Consider the following 19,701-nt stretch of genomic DNA (forward strand, 5'->3'; position numbering starts at 1 on the left):
GAGTGAGGGAATTCAATCTTCATATCTTACCACATTGACAATCGGTAGCAGAGGAGGATGACTCTCTTCCACTCTCAGGGTGAGTCCGTAGGTCCCTGTAAAGTCTGATGCAGTTTCCACAGACTCTGCAACACTTGGGTCAAAGGATAACTGTGGGTAGGGGGTAGGTGAGGTATTAGTGTGACAGCATGCTCCTTATGCTGTTTTCACCTGGATTCCGTTTCTTCCCAACAGCAAGTCTTGAGGAGCTCGATGCCTTCCCAAATGTTCCTCCTGAACTTTGAATGGTCTTGGGCGTGTGACTCCCAGGTGTGGGTGGGAATGCTGTACTTCACCAGTGAGGCCTTGAGGGCATCTCTGAAGCACTTCCTTTGTCCACCTGGGGTTCGCCTGCCGTTTCGGAGAACGGATGGAGCAGCTGGTTGGGTAGTATCATATAGGTCATACAGAGGAAGTACCCAGCCCATTGCAGCTGATCAAGGGTAGTGAGTGCTTCAATACTGGGGATTTTGGCCTTGTTGAGGGCGCCTGGTAATGGTGCGTCTGTCTTCCCAGCGGATTGACGGGATCTTGGGCAGGCAACATTGATGGGACTGCTCCAGCACCTTGATGCCCCCTTGTGGACTGTCCATGTCCCAGAGCGTTATAGGAGGGCAGGAACCGCCACAGCTCTGTATACCATCAGCTTGGTGTTAGATTTGATGTTGTGATTGTCGATGTGTTCGCTGAGCTGATGTGTTTTATCATCTCGCTAGGTGACATCATCAATGTGCCTCTGGTGAAGCATTTGTGTACCATCCCACCTGGGAGTTATGTGCCTCTGTTATCTTCCGGTTCTGTATCTGAATGATTTGTATATGTTCAATGTGTTTAGTGATTGATTTCTAGTTGGAGTGCCATGCACAAGGCATTCTCTGTTTTATCTGTGTGAGGATGGTTACATTGTCCCAGGTGAATTTGTGTCCTTCATTGTGTCTGTGATTAGAAAAGAGAGTGCGCTGGTCATGTCTGGCAGTGGTGAGTTGGTGTTCGTGTGCTCGTATGGTCAGTTTTCTTCTTGCTTGATCTCTGTCGTGTTTTTCACAGTCCTTGCATGGTATCCTGTAGATAATATTCGTCCTGTTGGATGTAGGTGTCCAAGGAGCTGGCGAGAGGTGTTTGCTGGTTTGTGAAACATTGTGATTTCGCGGGGTCTGTGTAGTCAGGTAGTCATTTCGGATATGTCCTTGATATATGATATGGGCACTGTCGTGTCTGGTCGTGAAGTGCTTTCTTCTTGAGTTTGTTGCAGAAGTACTGCAGGATAGTGCTTTTGGGGTCCCTGGTCTATTTAAATCCATTGAATAGGTGTTCCTGCTCTGCCTTCAGGAATTCTGGGTAGCTGCAGTGTGTCCTTGCCTGTTTAAATAATATTGTAATGCAGCTTCGTTTATAGGTGTTGTGTTGTTGCTGCTATATTTCAGTATTTGGTCTGTATGGGCGTTCTTCCTGTTCACACTGATCTGGAGTTCTCTAGTAGGTGTCCAGAAAGGAGAGTTTGCTGTTCTTCTCCTCTTCGTCAGTGAACTTTATTCTGGTCAGGATGTTATTGATGTGGTGGTGGCTTTCTTCAAGTTGTGTATGTTTAGTGATGACAGAGGTGTCATCTATATACCAAATCCACAGTTTGGGTTGGATGGTGGACAGAGCTGTCCATTCTACGCGTTGCGTTATTGCTTCTGCTATCAGTCCTGATATCGGGACTCCATTGGGGTGATGTTGATTTGTCTGTATACTTGTCCATTGAATGTAACCTGGGTTGTTACACAAGTGGACAGGGTTGTTAAGAAAGCATATAGTGTTTTGGCTTTCATTAACAGGGGGATTGAGTTTTAGAGTCGTGAGATCTTGTTGCAGCTCTATAAAACTTTGGTTAGACCACATTTGGAATACTGTGTCCAGTTCTGGTTGTCCTATTATAGGAAAGATGTGAATGCTTTGGAGAGGGTTCAGAGGAGGTTTACAAGGATTCTGCCTGGACTGGAGGGCTTATCTTATGAAGAGAGGTTGACTGAGCACGGACTTTTTTATTGGAGAAAAGGAGGAGGAGAGGGGACCTAATTGAGGTATAGAAGACAATGAGAGGCATAGATAGAGTCGATAACCAGAGACTATTTCTCAGGACAGAAATGACTAACACGAGGGGTCATAGTTCTAAGCTGGTTGGAGGAAAGTACAGAGGGGATGTCAGAGGTGCGTTCTTTACACAGAGAGTTGTGAGAGCATGGAATGCGTTGCCAGCAGCAGTTGTGGAAGCAAGGTCATTGGGGACATTTAAGAGACTACTGGACATCCATATGGTCACAGAAATTTGCGGGTGCACAACATCATGGGCTGAAGGGCCTGTTCTGTGCTGTACTGTTCTATGTTGTATGTTCTATTAGCATGCTGTTCTTATGTGGAAGACATGATGTGGAGGTGCCAGTGTTGCACTGGGGTAGACAAAGTTAAAAATCACATGATACCAAGTTACACTCGAACAGATTTAGTTGGAACTACTAGCTTTCCAAGCACTGCTCCTCCATCAGGTACCTAGTGGAGTAGTGGAGTTGATGTTGCTGGTTTCATCGGGTGTCCCAGTAACCACTTTGTCCAATAATGTGGCAATGATACAGTTGGCTAGGTCGATGTCTATAGATATATCCAGCGCTGTTATTTCAAAGAAATCATTATTTGTCCTCCTCTATTGTGGCATTTCTGCTGAAGTTGAGGAATTGTTGACATTGTGGTCATTCCCCTCAATAATAAGTAAACCATTTTGGGCACTGTTTTGTGAGGGAATCTCTCGGGGAAAGCCACAGTGGCCAGGTTTCTGGCCCTGAGCTCACGCAGGATGTGGGGAGAATAGGAGAGCGATAGTGATAGGGGATTCAATCATGTGAGGGACAGAAAGGAGATTGTGTGATCGCGAGTGAGACTCCCAGATAGTGTGTTTCCTTCCAAGTTCCAAGATCAGGGTTTCTCAGATTGATTCAACAGGATTCTTAAGGGGAAGGGAGACCAGCCAGAAGTCATGGTAGACATTGGTACTAATGACATAGGTCGGGAAAGGGAGGAGGACTCCAGGAAGGAATGTAGTGAGTTAGCTTGAAAGCTGGAAGGCAGGACGAGCAGAGTAGTAATCTCAGAATTGCTGCAAGCAGCACGGTCTAGTGAGGCTGGAAATAGAGAGCGAGTAGAAATGAGCACGTAGCTTGGGGCTGGTATAAGAGGGAGGGCTTCAACATCTGAATTGTGGGGTTACTTTCTTGTGAAGGTGGGACTTGTACAAGAAGGACGAGTTGTGCCTGAACTGGAAGGGCACCAGTTCAATCCTAGGAGGGAGGATTACTTGTGCTCTTTGGGAGGGTTTAAATGAGATTGCAGGATGGTGGGCACTTGAGCTACGGATCAGATGATGGAGTAGATTGTCAACAGCCAGTTAGAACGTGCAGAGGAGGGCTGGGGACTTGATAAAGCAAAGGTGCAGCCAGTGTGTTGGGTTCAAATGTGTGTATTTTAATGCAAGAAGTATCAGAAATAAGAGAGACAAACTCAAGAGCATGGATCAGTACTTGGAACTATGATATTATGGTCATTGCGGAGGTTAGATATTACATGGGCAGGAATGGCTTTTAGATGTTCCAGGGTTTAGACGTTTCAAAAGGAATCGAGGTGAAGGTAAAAGAGGTGAGGGAGTGGCATCGCTAATCAAGGATAGTATCACCACTGCAGAGAGGGAGATTGTCGAGGAAGGTATATCTATGTAGTCAGTATGGGTGGAAGTTAGAAACAGGAAAGGAGCAGTGACTTTTTCAAGTTTTCTCCAGCCCCCCGCCCGCTCCCCCAATAGCAGTAGAAATACAGAGCAGCAGATTGGGAGGCAGATTTTGGAAATGTGCAGAAGTAACGGTTGTTGTCATGGGTGACTTTAACTTCCTTAATATTGATTGGAACGTACTTAGTTCAAATATTTTGGATGGAGCAGGTTTTGTCAGGTGTGTCCAGGAAGAATTCCTTACTCAATACGTGGATAGGCCAACTAGAGGGGAGGCCATATTTGATTTGCTGCTTGGCAATGAATCTGGCCAAGTGTCAGATCCCTTGGTGCAAGAGACTTTCGTTGATAGTGATCATTACTCCATAACCATTCCTATAGTTGTACAAAGGGATAGGAGCAGATGGTGTGGGAAAGTGTTTAATTGTGGGAGGGTGAATTTCAATGCTATTAGGCAGGAACTGGAGTGCCTAAATTGGGAACAGATGTTCTCAGGGAAATGCACAACAGAAACCTGGAGGTGTTTTTTAAGAAACATCTGCTATTAGTGCTGGAGAGGTTTGTTTCACTGAGGCAAGGAAGGGATGGTCGTTTGACAGAACCTTGGGTGACAAGCATAAGAAAGCATATGGTGCTTTGGCTTTCATTATCAGAGGGATCGGGGTTAAGAGCCGAGGTTTTGTTACAGCTCTACAAGTCCCTGGTGAGACCACAATTCGAATATTGTGTCCAGTTCTGGTCGTCCTACTATAGGAAAAATACAGAGGCTTTAGAGATGGTGCAAAGAAGGTTTACCAGGATGCTGCCTGGATTGGAGGGCTTGCCTTATGAAATCAGGTTGAAAAAGCTCGGATTTTCTCTCTGGAGAGAAGGAGGAAGAGAGGAGACCTGATCGAGGTATACAAGATAATGAGTGGAAGAGATAGAGTCAATAACCAGAGACTTTTCCCCAGGGCAGGAATGACTGGTATGAGGAGTCATAGGAGGAAGGTATAAAGGAGACCCCAGAGATAGGTTCTTTACGCAGAGAGTTGCGAATGCATGGAATGTGGTGCCAGCTGTGGTGGTGGAAGAAGTGTCATTGGGGATATTTAAGCGACTGCTGGACATGCACATTGATAGCAGGGAGTGGAGGGTTGTGTAGGTTAAGTTATTATATTTTGCATTAGGACGAGAGCTCGGCACAACATCGTGGGCCGAAGGGCCCGTTCTGTGCTGTACTTTAAGGAAGAAGGAGGCTTACTTAAGGTGGAGGTGGTAAGATTCAGACAATGCTTTAGAGAGTTAAAACGTAGCCAAGAATGGACTTAAAAGAGCTGGAAAGGAACATTAAAAATCTTTAGCGGGTAGAATTAAGGAGAACCTTATTAACATTCTGTACTTATGTATTTGCAGATAAATTCTATTTTAGCTCTAAAAGCATACAGCCTGCAGGTAGTCAATATTGTAACATCCAAACTTTTCCTAGTTTGGAAATGAAACTAGTCTGACTCAAGATTGGAATACAGACAGACTCTAACCTCACACATTTAATACATTGTCCAAGTTCAGATGTCACCTTTTCTTATTAAACCTTGTTATCTCAAGAAAGTGACAGACAAGAAGTTCTGTAATTTACATATTAATGAACTGAAGCGTGCAGCCCATTCTAAATGATGAAAGACTTAACAACAAATAAACCTGTCAGTCTATAAATTGGTGTCATGTGGTTTTTAAACGTTGTCTCCCCTGTCCAACACTGGCACCTGCGATAGGGTTAGGGTTAGGGTCAGGGATAGGGATAGGGATAGGGTTAGGGTTAGGGTTAGGGTTAGGGTGAGGGTGAGGGTGAGGGTGAGGGTGAGGGTGAGGGATAGGGTCAGGGTCAGGGTCAGGGTCCGGGTCAGGGTCCGGGTCAGGGTCAGGGTCAGGGTCAGGGTCAGGGTTAGGGTTCGGGGGTTAGGGTTAGGGTTAGGGTTAGGGTTCGGGTTCGGGTTAGGGTTAGGGTTAGGGTTAGGGTTAGGGTTAGCGATAGGGTTAGGGTTAGGGTTAGGGTTAGGTTTTAGGTTTAGGGTTAGGGTTAGGGTTAGGGTTAGGGTTAGGGTTAGGTTTCTGGTTAGGGTTTGGGTTCGGGTTAGGGTTAGGGTTAGGGTTAGCGATAGGGTTAGGGTTAGGGATAGGGTTAGGGTTAGGGTTTGGGTTAAGGTTAGGGTTAGGGTTAGGGGTTAGGGTTAGGGTTAGGGTTAGGGTTAGGATTAGGGTTAGCGTTAGGGTTAGGGTTTTCCACTAGCTATGTTTATGTGCTAACTAGCATTTGTCCTTTGATTAACACTGTAAAAAGATTATTTGACCAGTTAATATCTCTTTTGTGTATGCAAGTTGGCTGCTGTATTTTTTATCTGGAACTGCATTCAAAAAAGCAGTTAGTTTATTATAAAGTTGATTGGGGTAATCCCAGGTTACAAAACCTGGAATGCAAATGAAATAAAAGTCTTTCTCTGTTCCTACTATAGATTTGAGTTAAAATCCAAGATCAGCTATTGAATGGTGAAACGGTCTTGATGAGACATTTGGTCTATTTCTGATATCAGACGATGAACATGTGGCTGAAAACTGGTGTGAGGGCGAGGATTTCAGATTTGTGTGGCATTGGGACTGGTTCTGGGACAGGTGGCAACCTGTATAAACTGGGTGGATTACACATGAGCAGGACGGGGACTGATGTCTTTGGGAGATACTTGGTAGAGTGGTTGTGGAGGGTTTAAACTAATGTGGCAGGGGGATAGGAACCAAAGGAGTAGGGGTAGTAGATGCAGAAAGTAACAACTAAGGCAAAAATTACTAAGAATTAGAACAGTCAGGAAAATCCTCTGGAAAAGAGCAGGGGACGTGGTCTTAAATGCATGTGTTTCAGTGTGAGAAGTATAATAGTCAAGGGAGATGAACCTACCGCTTTGGGTAGTACTTTGAACTATGACAAAATTGCAATTACAGAGACTTGGCTGAAACAGGGACAGGTCTGGCACCTGAATGTCCCAGAATCTGTATCTTCCAGGTATGACAGAAAGGGTTTGGGAATTGCATTACTGGTAAAGGAGTATCTGTACTGAGGCAGGATACATCAGAGGACCTGTGTAAAGAGGCAGTGTGGGTAATTGGGTAAATCAGGAATAGAAAAGGTGAAATCACAGTGCTGGTGGTATACTACAGCCCCCCCCCCCCCCCCCCAGAAGCCTTTGGGAGAGAATATGTAGACAAATTTTGAAAAGATGTCAAAACGGCAAACTTATTTGGTGGGTGACTTTAACTTCCCCTTTATATTGACTAGGAATCGGGATTTGAGTGGTGCTGGAAAAGCACAGCAGGTCAGGCAGCATGCAAGCAGCAGGCAAATCGACGTTTTCGGCAAAAGCCCTTCATCAGGAATTCCAATATCATTTATATAGATCACAACAGCAGAGGTCTCAGCAATTTCTGATGAAGGACTTTTACCCGAAACATCAATATAAGGGGGACGTCAAAGTCACCCACCAAAATAAGCTTGCCGTTTTGACATCTTTTCAAAATTTGTCTACATATTCTCTCCCAAAGGCTTCTCGGGGGGGGGGGGGGGGGGGGGGGGGGGGCTGTAATATACCGCCAGCACTGTGATTTCACCTTTTCTATTCCTGAAGGGCTTTTGCCGAAAACGTTGATTTGCCTGCTGCTTGCATGATGCCTGACCTGCTGTGCTTTTCCAGCACCACTCTAATCTTGACTGTAATCTCCAGCATCTGCAGTACCCACTTCTGACTAGGGATTGCTATGTGCTAAGGGCTTGAATGGGGCAAAGTTTGTAAGGACCATTCAGGAGGGATTCTTGACACAATATGTAAACAATCTAACCCAGAAGGGGTGATACTGGACCTGATTTTGGGAAATGAACCCAGCCAGTTGAGTGATGTCAATGGGGGAGCATTTCAGGAGTAGTGACCTGTGCTGTGAGTTTTGAGAGACTCATGAATAGACATAACAACAGTCTTTAAGTGAGAGTGTTAGATTAGGCGAAAGGCAAACGACAACAATATTAGGCGGGAACTGGAGAATTTTGATTCGAGGTGGCTGGTTTGAGGATAAATTTACATCGAGCATGTGGGAGTATTTCAAATGGCAGAGTTCAGGAGTGGAACGTTCCTGCGAGAGTAAAGGAAAGTTGAGTGAATACCAGGGATGGAGTTATGATCTTGGTTAGAAAGTAAAAGGAAGCATAGGAGAATGGGAATTGATGAAGCCTTGAAGTATTTAAGAAAACAGGAAAGAACTTAAACAAGGAATTAGATGAGTAAAACAAGGACATGAAAAGTCATTAGCAAACAGGATTAAGGAAGTTAAAAATCACACAACACCAGGTTATAGTCCAACAGGTTTAATTGGAAGCACACGAGCTTTTGGAGTGCCGCTCCTTCATCAGGTGGTTGTGGAGGACACAATTGTAAGGCACAGAATTTATAGCAAAAGTTTACAGTGTGATGTAACTGAAATTATACATTGAAAATTACATCGATTGTCTGTTGAGTCTTTCATCTGTTCAAATACCATGGTAGTTTCGATTCGTTCATGTGTAAATCACAAAACCTTTTTTTAAAAGTTGCATTCTCAGGTTAACTGTAATAATTGATGTTAGCTGGACAATATGTTGAAGGTGTTAGCCCCCATGTTCTCTGTCTGTGCCTTGATGTTTAGACTGATTCTAATATAAAAAGTGCAATAACAGTGTTTTACATGAAATCATGCAGTTTTTGAGCAAAGTGCAATGTAACTCTGCAAGTACAAATTCACCCCACAAACGTGTGTGTGTGTGTGTGTATAGTGCAATGGTGGTCACCTGAAATGTGACATGAACCCAAGGTCCCTGTTGAGGCCCTCCCTATGGGTATGGAACTTAGCTATCAGCCTCTGCTTGACCACTTTTCGTTGCTCCCTGTCCTGAAATCCGCCTTGGAGGATGGTCATCCGAAGGTCCGAGGTCGAATGTCCTGGACCGCTGAAATGTTCTCCAACTGGAAGGGAATAGTCCTGTCTGTTGATTGTTGTGCAGTGCCCATTCAAAGCCATAGCCTTTGCTCGGTTTTCCCAATGTACCATGCCTCAGGGCATCCTTGCTTGTGTGCTTCCAATTAAATCTGTTGGATTATAATCTGGTGTTGTGTGATATTTCACTGCATCCCAGTCCAACACTGGCATTTCCAAATCAGGATTAAGGAAATTACCAAAGAATTTTATACATGTGTTAAAAAAAAACAGTAGCCATGGAAAGGGTTGGTCCACTCCAGGACAAAGGAAGGAATCTGTATGGAGCCAAAAGAGTATGTGAGGTCCTGAACAAATACTGTGTGTCGGTATTCACCAAAGAGAAGGAATTGTTGGGGATGATCTCCAGGAAGGAAGTGATGAGTTTCTAAGCCCCGTTGCTATTAAAAGAGGAAGAGGTGTGGTTTGCCTTAATATATATTAAGGTAGCTAAGTCCTGGGTCCTGAAGGGAGTCTTTCCCATAATAATGAGGGAGACGAGAACAAATTGCTGAAGCATTGACATAGATCTTTGTATCCTCTTTGCTCACAGGTCCTAAAGAACTGGAGAATAGCCAGCGTTGTCCCATTGGATAAGAAGGGTAGCAGGGATGCCTGTGAGTTGCAAGTCGGTGGTGGGGGAATTATTGTAAAAGGTTATCAAGGACAAGATATAAACACATTTAGAAGCAAATGGACTGATTGGCAATAGACAGCATGGTTTTGTGCAGGGGATGATATAGGGAGAGTGGAATTGTGCCTCACTAACTTGACTGAGTTTTTTGAGGTGTTGAAGATGATTGAGGGAAAAGCGGTTGAGTTTTCTGCATAGGGTTCAGAAAAGCCTTTGACATGGCTACTCATGGCAGATTAGTACATAAGGTGAAGTCACATGATATCGGGGTAAGCTGCCAAGACAGATACAGAGCTGACTTAGTTATCAGAGACAGAGGGTAGGGTTAGAAGGGTGCTTTGCAGAAGGGACGGCCGTGACAAGTGGTGTCCCGTAGGTATCAGTGCTGAGACCTCTGTTGTTTGTGAACCATGTAAATGATATTGTAGGAAAACGTGTTGGTCTAATTAGCTTCTAGTTGATACAAAGATTGTCGGAGTTGCTAATAGTGAGGATTGTTAGAGAATACAGCAGGATATAGATCAGTTGGAGGTATGGACGAAAAATGGAAGTTAAGCCGGACAAATGTGAGGTGATGCATTTTGGAGTGTCAAGTACAGGTTGAATTTATACAATGAATAGTAGAATTCTTAGGAGTATTGATATGCAGAGGGATCTGGGTGTGTGGGTTCACAGGTCACTGAAGGTGGTTGTGCGGGTAGGTGAGATATGACATGTTTGCCTTCATTGGAAATGGCATTGAGTATAAGGATAAACAAGTTATGCTGCAACTTTATAGAACTTTAGTTAGGCAACACTTGGAATATTGTGTACTGTTCTGGTCACCACACTACCAGAAGAATGTAGATGCTTTGGAGAGGGTAAAGAAAAGGTTTACCAGGGTGTTGCCTGGCATGGGGGATTTTAGCTGTGAAGAAAGTTGAATAGACTGAGTTTGTTTTCATTGGAACTCAGGAGATTGAAGGGCAACCTAATAGAAGTTTATAAGATTGTGAATGAATTGTGTATAAGACTTTTCCTGAGGGTGGACCGATCAATTACTAGGGGACACAGGTTCAAGGTGCGTGGCGGTTTGTTGAGGCGGAGTGGGGGAATATTGGTGGTGGCAGTTCCGAAAGATGTGTGAGGCAAGTTTTCCACACAAAGGGTGGTGAGTGTTTGGGATGCATTGCCAGAGAAGCTGGTGGATGCGGACACAGCGCACCAATCAAGAAGCACCAGGACCAATATGTGAATAGGAAACGAAAAGAAGCATATGGATCCTATAATTGAAGACAGTTTACTCTGGAAGGGCAGAACTTGCTGGCGCAGATATCGAGGGCTGAAGGGTCTGTTCCAGTTCTGTATTGTTCTGTACTCTTCCTGTCTCTTGTTTGAGATGCTCTGTTCTGAGTGACTTTGTTTTAAAAGAGACGGTCTAGATTTTGTTTCTTTTCAAATGTTTGTGTAAATATGTATTTCATCTAAATTTAGATGTGAGGTGAATCAGATTTATCCTACCACTAATCTAATTTACTGAATTTCTGATTCAGTATACTATATTAGACAATAGACAATAGGTGCAGGAGTGGGCCATTCTGCCCTTCGAGCCTGCAACACCATTCAATATGATCATGGCTGACCATCCTTAATCAGTATCCTGTTCCTGCCTTATCTCCATAACCCTTGATTCCACTATCCTTGAGACCTCTATCCAACTCTTCCTCAAATGAATCCAGAGACCGGGCCTCCACTGCCCTCTGGGGGCAGAGCATTCCACACAGCCACCACTCTCTGGGTGAAGAAGTTTCTCCTCATCTCTGTCCTAAATGGTCTACCACGTATTTTTAAGCTGTGTCCTCTGGTTTGGCACTCACCCATCAGCGGAAACATGTTTCCTGCCTCCAGAGTGTCCAATCCTTTAATAATCCTTTATGGGCAATACGGTGGCACAGTGGTTAGCACTGCTGCCTCACAGCGCCTGAGACCCATGTTCAATTCCCGACTCAGGCGACTGACTGTATGGAGTTTGCACGTTCTCCCCGTGTCTGCGTGGGTTTCCTCCGGCTGCTCCGGTTTCCTCCCACAGTCCAAAGATGTGCGGGTCAGGTGAATTGGCCATGCTAAATTGCCCGTAGTGTTAGGTAAGGGGTAATGTAGGGGTATGGGTGGTTTGCGCTTCGGCGGGTCGGTGTGGACTTGTTGGGCCGAAGGGCCTGTTTCCACACTGTAGGTAATCTAATCTAATCTAATCTTATATGTCTCATTCAGATCCCCTCTCAGTCTTCTAAACTAAAGGGTATACAAGCCCAGTCGTTCCAGTCCCGCCTTTCCAGGAATTGACCTCGTGAACCTATGCTGCACTCCTCAATAGCCAGAATGTCTTTCCACAAATTTGGAGACCAGAACTGCACACTGTACTCCAGGTGTGGTCTCACCAGGGCCCTAAACAGCTACAGAAGAACCTCTTTGCTTCTATATTCAATTCTTCCTGTATGAAGGCCTGCATAAAATTAGCCATCTTCACCACCTGCTGTACCTGCATGCTTACATTCATTGACTGGTATACAAGAACACGGTATAAGGTCGGCACGGTGGCACAGTGGTTAGCACTGCTGCCTCACAGCGCCAGGGACCTGGGTTCAATTCCCGCCTCAGGCGACTGACTGTGTGGAGTTTGCACGTTCTCCCCGTGTCTGCGTGGGTTTCCTCCGGGTGCTCCGGTTTCCTCCCACAGTCCAAAGATGTGCTGGTCAGATGAATTGGCCATGCTAATTTGCCCGTAGTGTTAGGTAAGGGGTATGGGTGGGTTGCGCTTCGGCGGGTCGGTGTGGACTTGTTGGGCCGAAGGGCCTGTTTCCACATTGTAAGTAATCTAAAAATAAACACCTAGATCTCTTTGTACTGCCCCTTTACCTAAATTGATTCCATTTAGGTAGTAATCTGCCTTCCTGTTCTTGCCATCAAAGTGGATAACCATACATTTATCCACATTAAACTGCACCTGCCATGCATCTGACTACTCACCTAACCTGTCCAGGTCACCCTGTAATCTCCTAACATCCTCCTCACATTTCACTTGCCACCCAGCTTAGTATCATCAGCAAATTTGCTAATATTATTACTAATACCATCTTCCATATCATTAACACATATTGTAAAAAGCTGCAGTCCCAGTACTGATCCCTGTGGTATCCCACTGGTCACTGCCTGCCGTTCCAAAATGGAGCCGTTTATCACTACTCTTTGTTTCCTGTCAGCCAACCAACTTTCAATCCAAGTTAGTACTTTGCCCCCAATACCATGCGCCCTATTTTGCTCATTAACCTCCTATGTGGGACTTTATCAAAAGCTGTCTGAAAGTCCAGGTACACTACATCTACTGGATCTCCCTCGTCCATCTTCAGAGTTACATCCTCAAAACATTCCAGAAGATTAGTCAAGCATGATTTCCCCTTCATACATTCATGCTGACTCTGACCTATCTGATTACTACTATCCAGATATGTCGTAATTTCATGCTTTATAATAGACTCCAGCATCTTCCTCATCACTGAGGTCAGACTAACTGGTGTATAATTTCCTGCTTTCTCTTTCTCACCTTTCTTAAAAAGTGGTACAACATTAGCCACCCTCCAATCCGCAGGAACTGATTGCAAATCTATCGAACTCTGGAAAATAATCACCAACGCATCCACGATTTCTCGAGCCACCTCCTTCAGCACCCTGGGATGTAGACCATCAGGCCCCGGGGACTTATCAACCTTCAGACCTAACAGTCTCTCCAACACCAATTCCTGGCAAATATAAATTCCCTTCAGTTCAGGTCCTTCAGCCACTGTTACCTCAGGGAGATTGCTTGTGTCTTCCCCAGTGAACACAGATCTGAAGTACCAATTCAATTCTTCTGCCATTTCTTTGCTCCCCGTAAGATATTCCCCAGTTTCTGTCTTCAAGGGCCCAATTGTAGTCTTAACCATGTTTTTGTCTTTCACATAGCTAAAAAAGCTTTTACTATCCTCCTTTATATTTTTGGCCAGTTTACCTTCGTACCTCATTTTTTTCCTGTGTATTTCCTTCTTGGTAATCCTCTGTTGTTCTTTAAAAGCTTCCCAGTCCTCAGTTTTCCCACTTATCTTTGCTATGTTATACTTTTTCTCTTTTAACTTTATATGTTTCTTAACTTTCCTCGTCAGCCACGGCCATCCATGCCTCCTCCTAGGATCTTTCTTCCTTTTTGGAATGAACTGATTCTGCATCTTCTGCATTATACACAGAAGTATCTGCCATTGTTCCTCCACTGTCATCCCTGCTAAGGTATTGCCAGTTCCTCCCTCATAGCTCCATCGTTCCCTTTATTCAACAAAAACATTGTCACTTCCGATTGTACCCTCTCCCTCTCAAATTGCAGATTGAAGCTTATTGTACTTTGGGCACTACTTCCCAATGGCTCCTTCACTTCGAGGTACCTGATCAATTCTGGTTCGTTGCACAATACCAGACCCAGAATTGCCTTCTCGCTGGTAGGCTCCAGTACCAGCTGTTCTAAGAATCCATCTCTGATGCACTCCACAAAGTCTCTTTCTTGAGGTCCAATACCATCCTGATTCTCCCAGTCTACCTGCATGTTGAAATCCCTATAACAACTGTTTGCGACAAGTCAATTTCAGCTCCTGATTCAACTTACATCCGACATCCAGACGACTGTTTGGGAGCCTGTAGATAACTCCCAAGAGGGTCTTTTTACTCTTAGAATTTCTCAGATCTACCCATATTGACTCTACATCCCCTGATTCTAGGTCCCCCCGCGCAAAGGACTGAATATCATCCCTTACCAACATGGCCACCCCACCCCCTCTGCCTTCAGTCTATCCTTATGATAGCATGTGCAGCCTTGAATATTCGTTTCCCAGGCCCTGTCCAATTGAACCCACGTCTCAGTTATCCCCACAATATCGTATCTGCCAATTTCCAAAAGAGCCTCAAGCTCATCCATCTTATTTCTAATGCTTCATGCATTCATATATTGTATTTTTAATTTGTTACTGCCCTCGCCCTTCCCATCAACTCCTATTTCACTCAACCTTACAGCATGATCTTTTACAGTTGTCTTTCTTGACTTCCCTTGTTCTAACTTTCCCTTCAATTTCCTTCTTAAACATCCAGTTTGTTTCCCCCCCCCCCCCCCCCCCCCCCGCTACTTAGTTTAAACGTAGCTGTGTTGCAATAGCAAACCAGCCTGCCAGAATGCTGGTCCCCAACCTATTAAGGTGCAAACCGTCTCTCTTGTATAATTTATGCTTACAACAAAACAAAACATACCCCAGTGATCCAAGAATTTAAATCCTTGCATCCTGCGCCAGTTCCCCAGCCACACGTTCAAGTCCATTATCTTCCTGTTTCTGGCATCACCAGAACTGAAAGCAAACCGGAGATAACCACCCTGGACATGCTGCTTTTCAGCCTTCTTACTAGTTCTCCGAAGTCCCGCTGTAGTATGTTCCTCCACTTCTTCCCGACATCATTTGTGCCGACATGTACCACCACCTCTGGCTCTTCACCTTCGTCCTTGAGGATTTCCGGCACTCTGTCTGTGATGTCTTTAACCCTGGCACCAGGAAGGCAACACACCATCCATAAGTCCCGCCTGCTGCCACAATTTAAATCATGTTGGGAAATAGAATGATAGAATCCCTCGTGTGGACTCAGGCCCTTTGGCCCAGTAAGTCCACACTGGCCCTGTGAAGAGCAACCCACCCAGACCCAGCCCTGAGGCATGGTGCATTGGCAAGACCGAGCAGAGGCTACAGACAGGAGTGTTCCCTCCGAGTTGGAGAACACTTCAGCAGTCCAGGGCAACTCGCACCTTCAGTGCATTGTCTGAGCTGATATGGCACCTATTGTTGACGTTCTTTTGAGAATGTAACTTTTTTTAAAAAAGTTCTGGGATTTACATGTTAAAGAAATGAAACCAACACAGTTATTCTAAAAAATGAGAGGCTTAACAAACAATCCAGGTCTTTTTCAATATATATTTCAATTGCATCACACTGTAAACTTTTGGTATAAGTTCTGTGTCTTACAATCTTATACTCCACTACCTCCTGCTGACGGAGCAGCGCTCTGAAAGCTAGTGCTTCCAAGTAAACCAGCTAGACTATAACCTGATGTTGTGTGATTTTTAACTTTATCCACCTAGACCCATTCTCCAAACCTATTACTTTAAATTTACCCCTAACTAATGCACCTAACCTTTATATCCCTGAACACTCTGAGCAATTTAGCATGGCCAATTCACCCAACCTGCACATCTTTAGATTGTGGGAGGAAACCAACACAGACATTGGGAGACTGTGCAAACTCCACACAGACAGTTGCCTGTGGCTAGAATTGAACCTGGGTCCCTGGTGCTGTGAGCCAGCAGTGCTAACTACTGAACCAGCGAGCCACCCCATAGTTATGATATTTTATTATACAGCCTTTTTAAATTCTCTGCTGAGCAGATTTGTTTGAGGCATACGTTCATTATTTTCAAGATAATATATTTCAACATTAGATACCATTCTTCATGGAAGGGAAGAGTTGTCCATACTTCAGGCTCTGGGGTTTGAACTCTGATGATTTCACTTGCAGCAATCAATGTTTTTTAAAACTGTAGTATTTGAATCTGCTTTGTAAAATGTTTCCACTTCTGCAACATTATGCATTTCCATTTTGAGCTCCCTACATTTGAGCAAGATGGTGAAATCCAGGTGGTAGAGTGTAGAGAAGGAAGAGGGCATGAGTGTGGAGAGCGCAGGAGTAACTTGTAGAGGGAATTGAGTTGGAAAGATTCATTCATGTGGGGTGGAGAGACAGGAGCTGATTAGTAAGGTAAGGGGGTGCAATGCTTTTGTCTCCTGTCACTATAGAATTAGAGTTTGGCTGACACCTCACAAATTATATAAAGTCAAATTTTATGGTGTTCATTTTATAGCTTGTTACTTTATGTTAATTGACTATGTGAACTTCAGTAATAAAACGGCACTCTTGTGCTGCTTTATTTCTGGTTTGTTTTTACTGGTGTCTGGGATCACTATAATTTTTAAGTGCTAAGACCATGAAATGTAGAAACAGAAGGGGGAATCAGCCCATTGAGTCTGATGAGAATGGCTGAGCTGTTTATCAACTCCAATTTCCTGCCTTGGTTCCCTTAGTGGAATCTGTCCATCTCAGCCTTAAATATGTGTAACATACCTCTTCAGTTTAATTTTTAAAAATGCACAAATGGACAATATATCCTCACCCCACCCATCTGGCCCCTTGACTATTTAGTCTTTTTGGAATTCTATGAACCTGCTGTACCATGAAGACTGGTGCAAAGTATTTATTCTGCTCTTCTGGCATTTTCCAGTTCTCCCAGTTTTTTTCTCTTAAAAAGCTTCTGATCACTTTGTTTTTTTTATAAAGAAAATCTCGCTGTTTGTTTTTGTAGTACTTTGCTGGTTTGCTGTCAGAGTTCTTTTTTTCCTATTTTTGCTTTTTTTTTCTTAAAACTTTCTCAGTCCTCACAATTGCACTAACCTTTGTAACTTCTTCTTTCTCTCAATTTGATGCTGTCCTTAACTGGAATATATCTTTGCTGTGAGTTATAAACTATTTTCTTAATATCTACTATTATTTCTCGACATCTTTTTTATTAATCGTTTTTCCCAGTCCACTCAGCCAGCTCTTCCCTCATCCCTATGTAATTTCCCTTACTTAAGTTCAACACAGTTGTTTGCAGCCCAGATTTCTCACACCCCAACTGAATGCAAAAACTTAGCATCTTACCGTCAGTGTTCCCAAGGGGATCTCTTACTCTGAGATGACTTATTAAACTGCCAGGTCGAAAATTAATATATGGTTGGATTTGCAATATATTACACCAGGAAACTGTTTGAAATACATTCTTACAAATTCTTCCTCTTTGCTATCCTTTGTGTAAGATTTAAAGTCATCCATGATTAGTGTACTTCCATTTTTACGGGCCCTAATTATCACATGTTCCCTGTCGTATGGCATAGCTACTGTCAGGCATCCGTTGGCAGCCCCCAACATCACTTGCCTTCATCTAGATGGATTCTGCATCATCTGATCCATCTTATTCTTGCTATTGTACTCATTCCACCTTCTACTAACAAAACTACCCACCACAATTCTATTCCTACCTATCCTTTCAAAAAGACCCATACACTTGAATATTTAGTTCCTACCTCTAAACCCCTTTCAACCATGGATTTTATTAGTATGTATTCATCCACGGAATAAAAACATTGTTAGCAAGGCCATTATAATTGTTTTTGAGAAAGTGGTAAGTTGAACTGGGGTTCAATTGAAAAATCATTTGCAAAGCTTCACATGTATGTATCAGTTTGTTTTGAGGTTATGGTCAGTTTTCATGCTGTGCAACTGATATGACTCACAGATCATGTCTTGTTAAATATGGATATCATCCTGTAAATCAAGTATTCACTGTGTTAAATGCTGTAATGCTAAGATTTAGGAAATTTGATACGAATGCATTAGTCCACAGTCTTTATGCTAGTGGAAGGTAAACAAATAATTAAGCTAATGCTACCCACTTGAAATCTAAAAGTTCTACTCACAATTAAAAGTCCCATCATCACATGATTCCTTGTCAAAGGAATTTCAAAGCTATTTTTGGTCTCAGCCCTTCTTGACTTTGAGGAAGAACATAATTTGTGGAAGCTTGTGTAATGCACATGTAAAATAATTAATAAACTATTTTGTAAGTTAAGTTATCTTTTTTAGGTATGATTTGGTACAAATTTTCAATTTCAAACTTCATGGCATTTAAAATTGAAAGTTTCTTTTAATATCACTGATCAATCTTGTCATGTGCATTTTATGTGTAACCTCGAACCTTATTAGTTCATCCCATATTGATAAGTTTCTTTATTTTATAAAACACTCTTCAAATTACCTTCTTTTACAGGTTGGGAAGGTCCACCACCACCTCGTGGATGTGAAGTCTTTGTAGGAAAAATTCCACGAGACATGTATGAAGATGAATTGGTACCTGTGTTCCAACGAGCAGGGAAAATTTATGAGTTTAGACTGATGATGCAATTCAGTGGTGAGAATAGAGGTTATGCTTTTGTAATGTACACTACAAGAGAAGAAGCCCAGAATGCAATCAAAATGCTTAACAATTATGAAATTCGACCTGGAAAATTTATTGGTGTTTGTGTTAGCTTGGATAACTGCAGATTGTTCATTGGTGCAATTCCAAAAGAGAAAAAAAAGGAAGAAATCCTTGAAGAGATGAAGAAGGTTACTGAAGGTGTCGTTGATGTTATTGTCTACCCCAGTGCCACTGACAAGACAAAGAATCGTGGATTTGCATTTGTGGAATATGAATCTCATAGAGCTGCTGCAATGGCAAGACGGAAACTAATTCCAGGTACTGAAATGTTTGAGGAGTGATTTAAAAGACAGCTGGATTTGTTGATTTATCAGATTTACCAATCCTAATTTTATTGCAGAAGGAATTCGGAGGGAAAAAAAACAAACATTGACTCATGTCTACAGCACAGAATCAAGCCCTTTATCCATCAAGTCTCTGCTAGTTTAAAATAGCCACCTACTTTGTAATCCCACTTCCCAGCATTTGGCCTGTAACCTTGTAGGCCTTAGCATTGCAAGTGTATGTCTAAATATTACTTAAGTGTTTGAGGGTTTCTGCCTTTACCACCTTTGCAGGCAGTGAGTTCCAGATTCCCACCAACCGCTGATTAAAAGAAATGTTTCTCTCATCTCCGTAAACTTCCTGCTCTTTCCCTTTAATCTGTGTCCTCTGGTCATCAATCCTTCCACCAATGGGAAAGTTTCTTCCTGTCTGTTCTCTCCATAATTTTATGCATTTAAGTCATGTCCCCTCATAGTCACCTCTGCTCCAAGGAAAATAACTGCAGTTATCCAGACTCCATAACTAAAACTCTCCAGTCCAGGCGACATCCTGGTAAATTTCCTCTGCACTGTCTCCAGTGCCTTCACATCTCTCCTATAATGTAGATTTCTTTCAAATAGAAAACCTCTTTCAAAATAAGCGACTCCTCCTGCAGTATGATATCTTTCCATTCCAGATTTCATTTGGGATTTTAATTCATAAGTGTGTGTCAGGCATTTCCCTATGGCACACAACCCTGGGAATTTGCAAATCCTTACATAAGCCCAGAAATTCTCTGCCATGTGATTTAAACAAAGCATGGCTTATTTGCCG

At 43.2% G+C, this 19,701-nt stretch overlaps 1 protein-coding gene across 1 annotated transcript in view; it reads left to right on the plus strand.

Annotated features, from left to right (window-relative positions):
* LOC132828273 (probable RNA-binding protein 46) overlaps positions 1–19,701 on the plus strand; it is a 94,155-nt gene that overhangs the window by 37,418 nt on the left and 37,036 nt on the right. The window contains 3 exon segments of the mRNA XM_060845248.1: positions 235–426; positions 9,378–9,441; positions 18,415–18,882. Coding sequence (XP_060701231.1) covers positions 235–426; positions 9,378–9,441; positions 18,415–18,882 — 724 coding nt within the window.

The sequence above is a fragment of the Hemiscyllium ocellatum genome, chromosome 26 (genome assembly GCF_020745735.1).
Source record: "Hemiscyllium ocellatum isolate sHemOce1 chromosome 26, sHemOce1.pat.X.cur, whole genome shotgun sequence".
NCBI lineage: Eukaryota > Metazoa > Chordata > Chondrichthyes > Orectolobiformes > Hemiscylliidae > Hemiscyllium > Hemiscyllium ocellatum.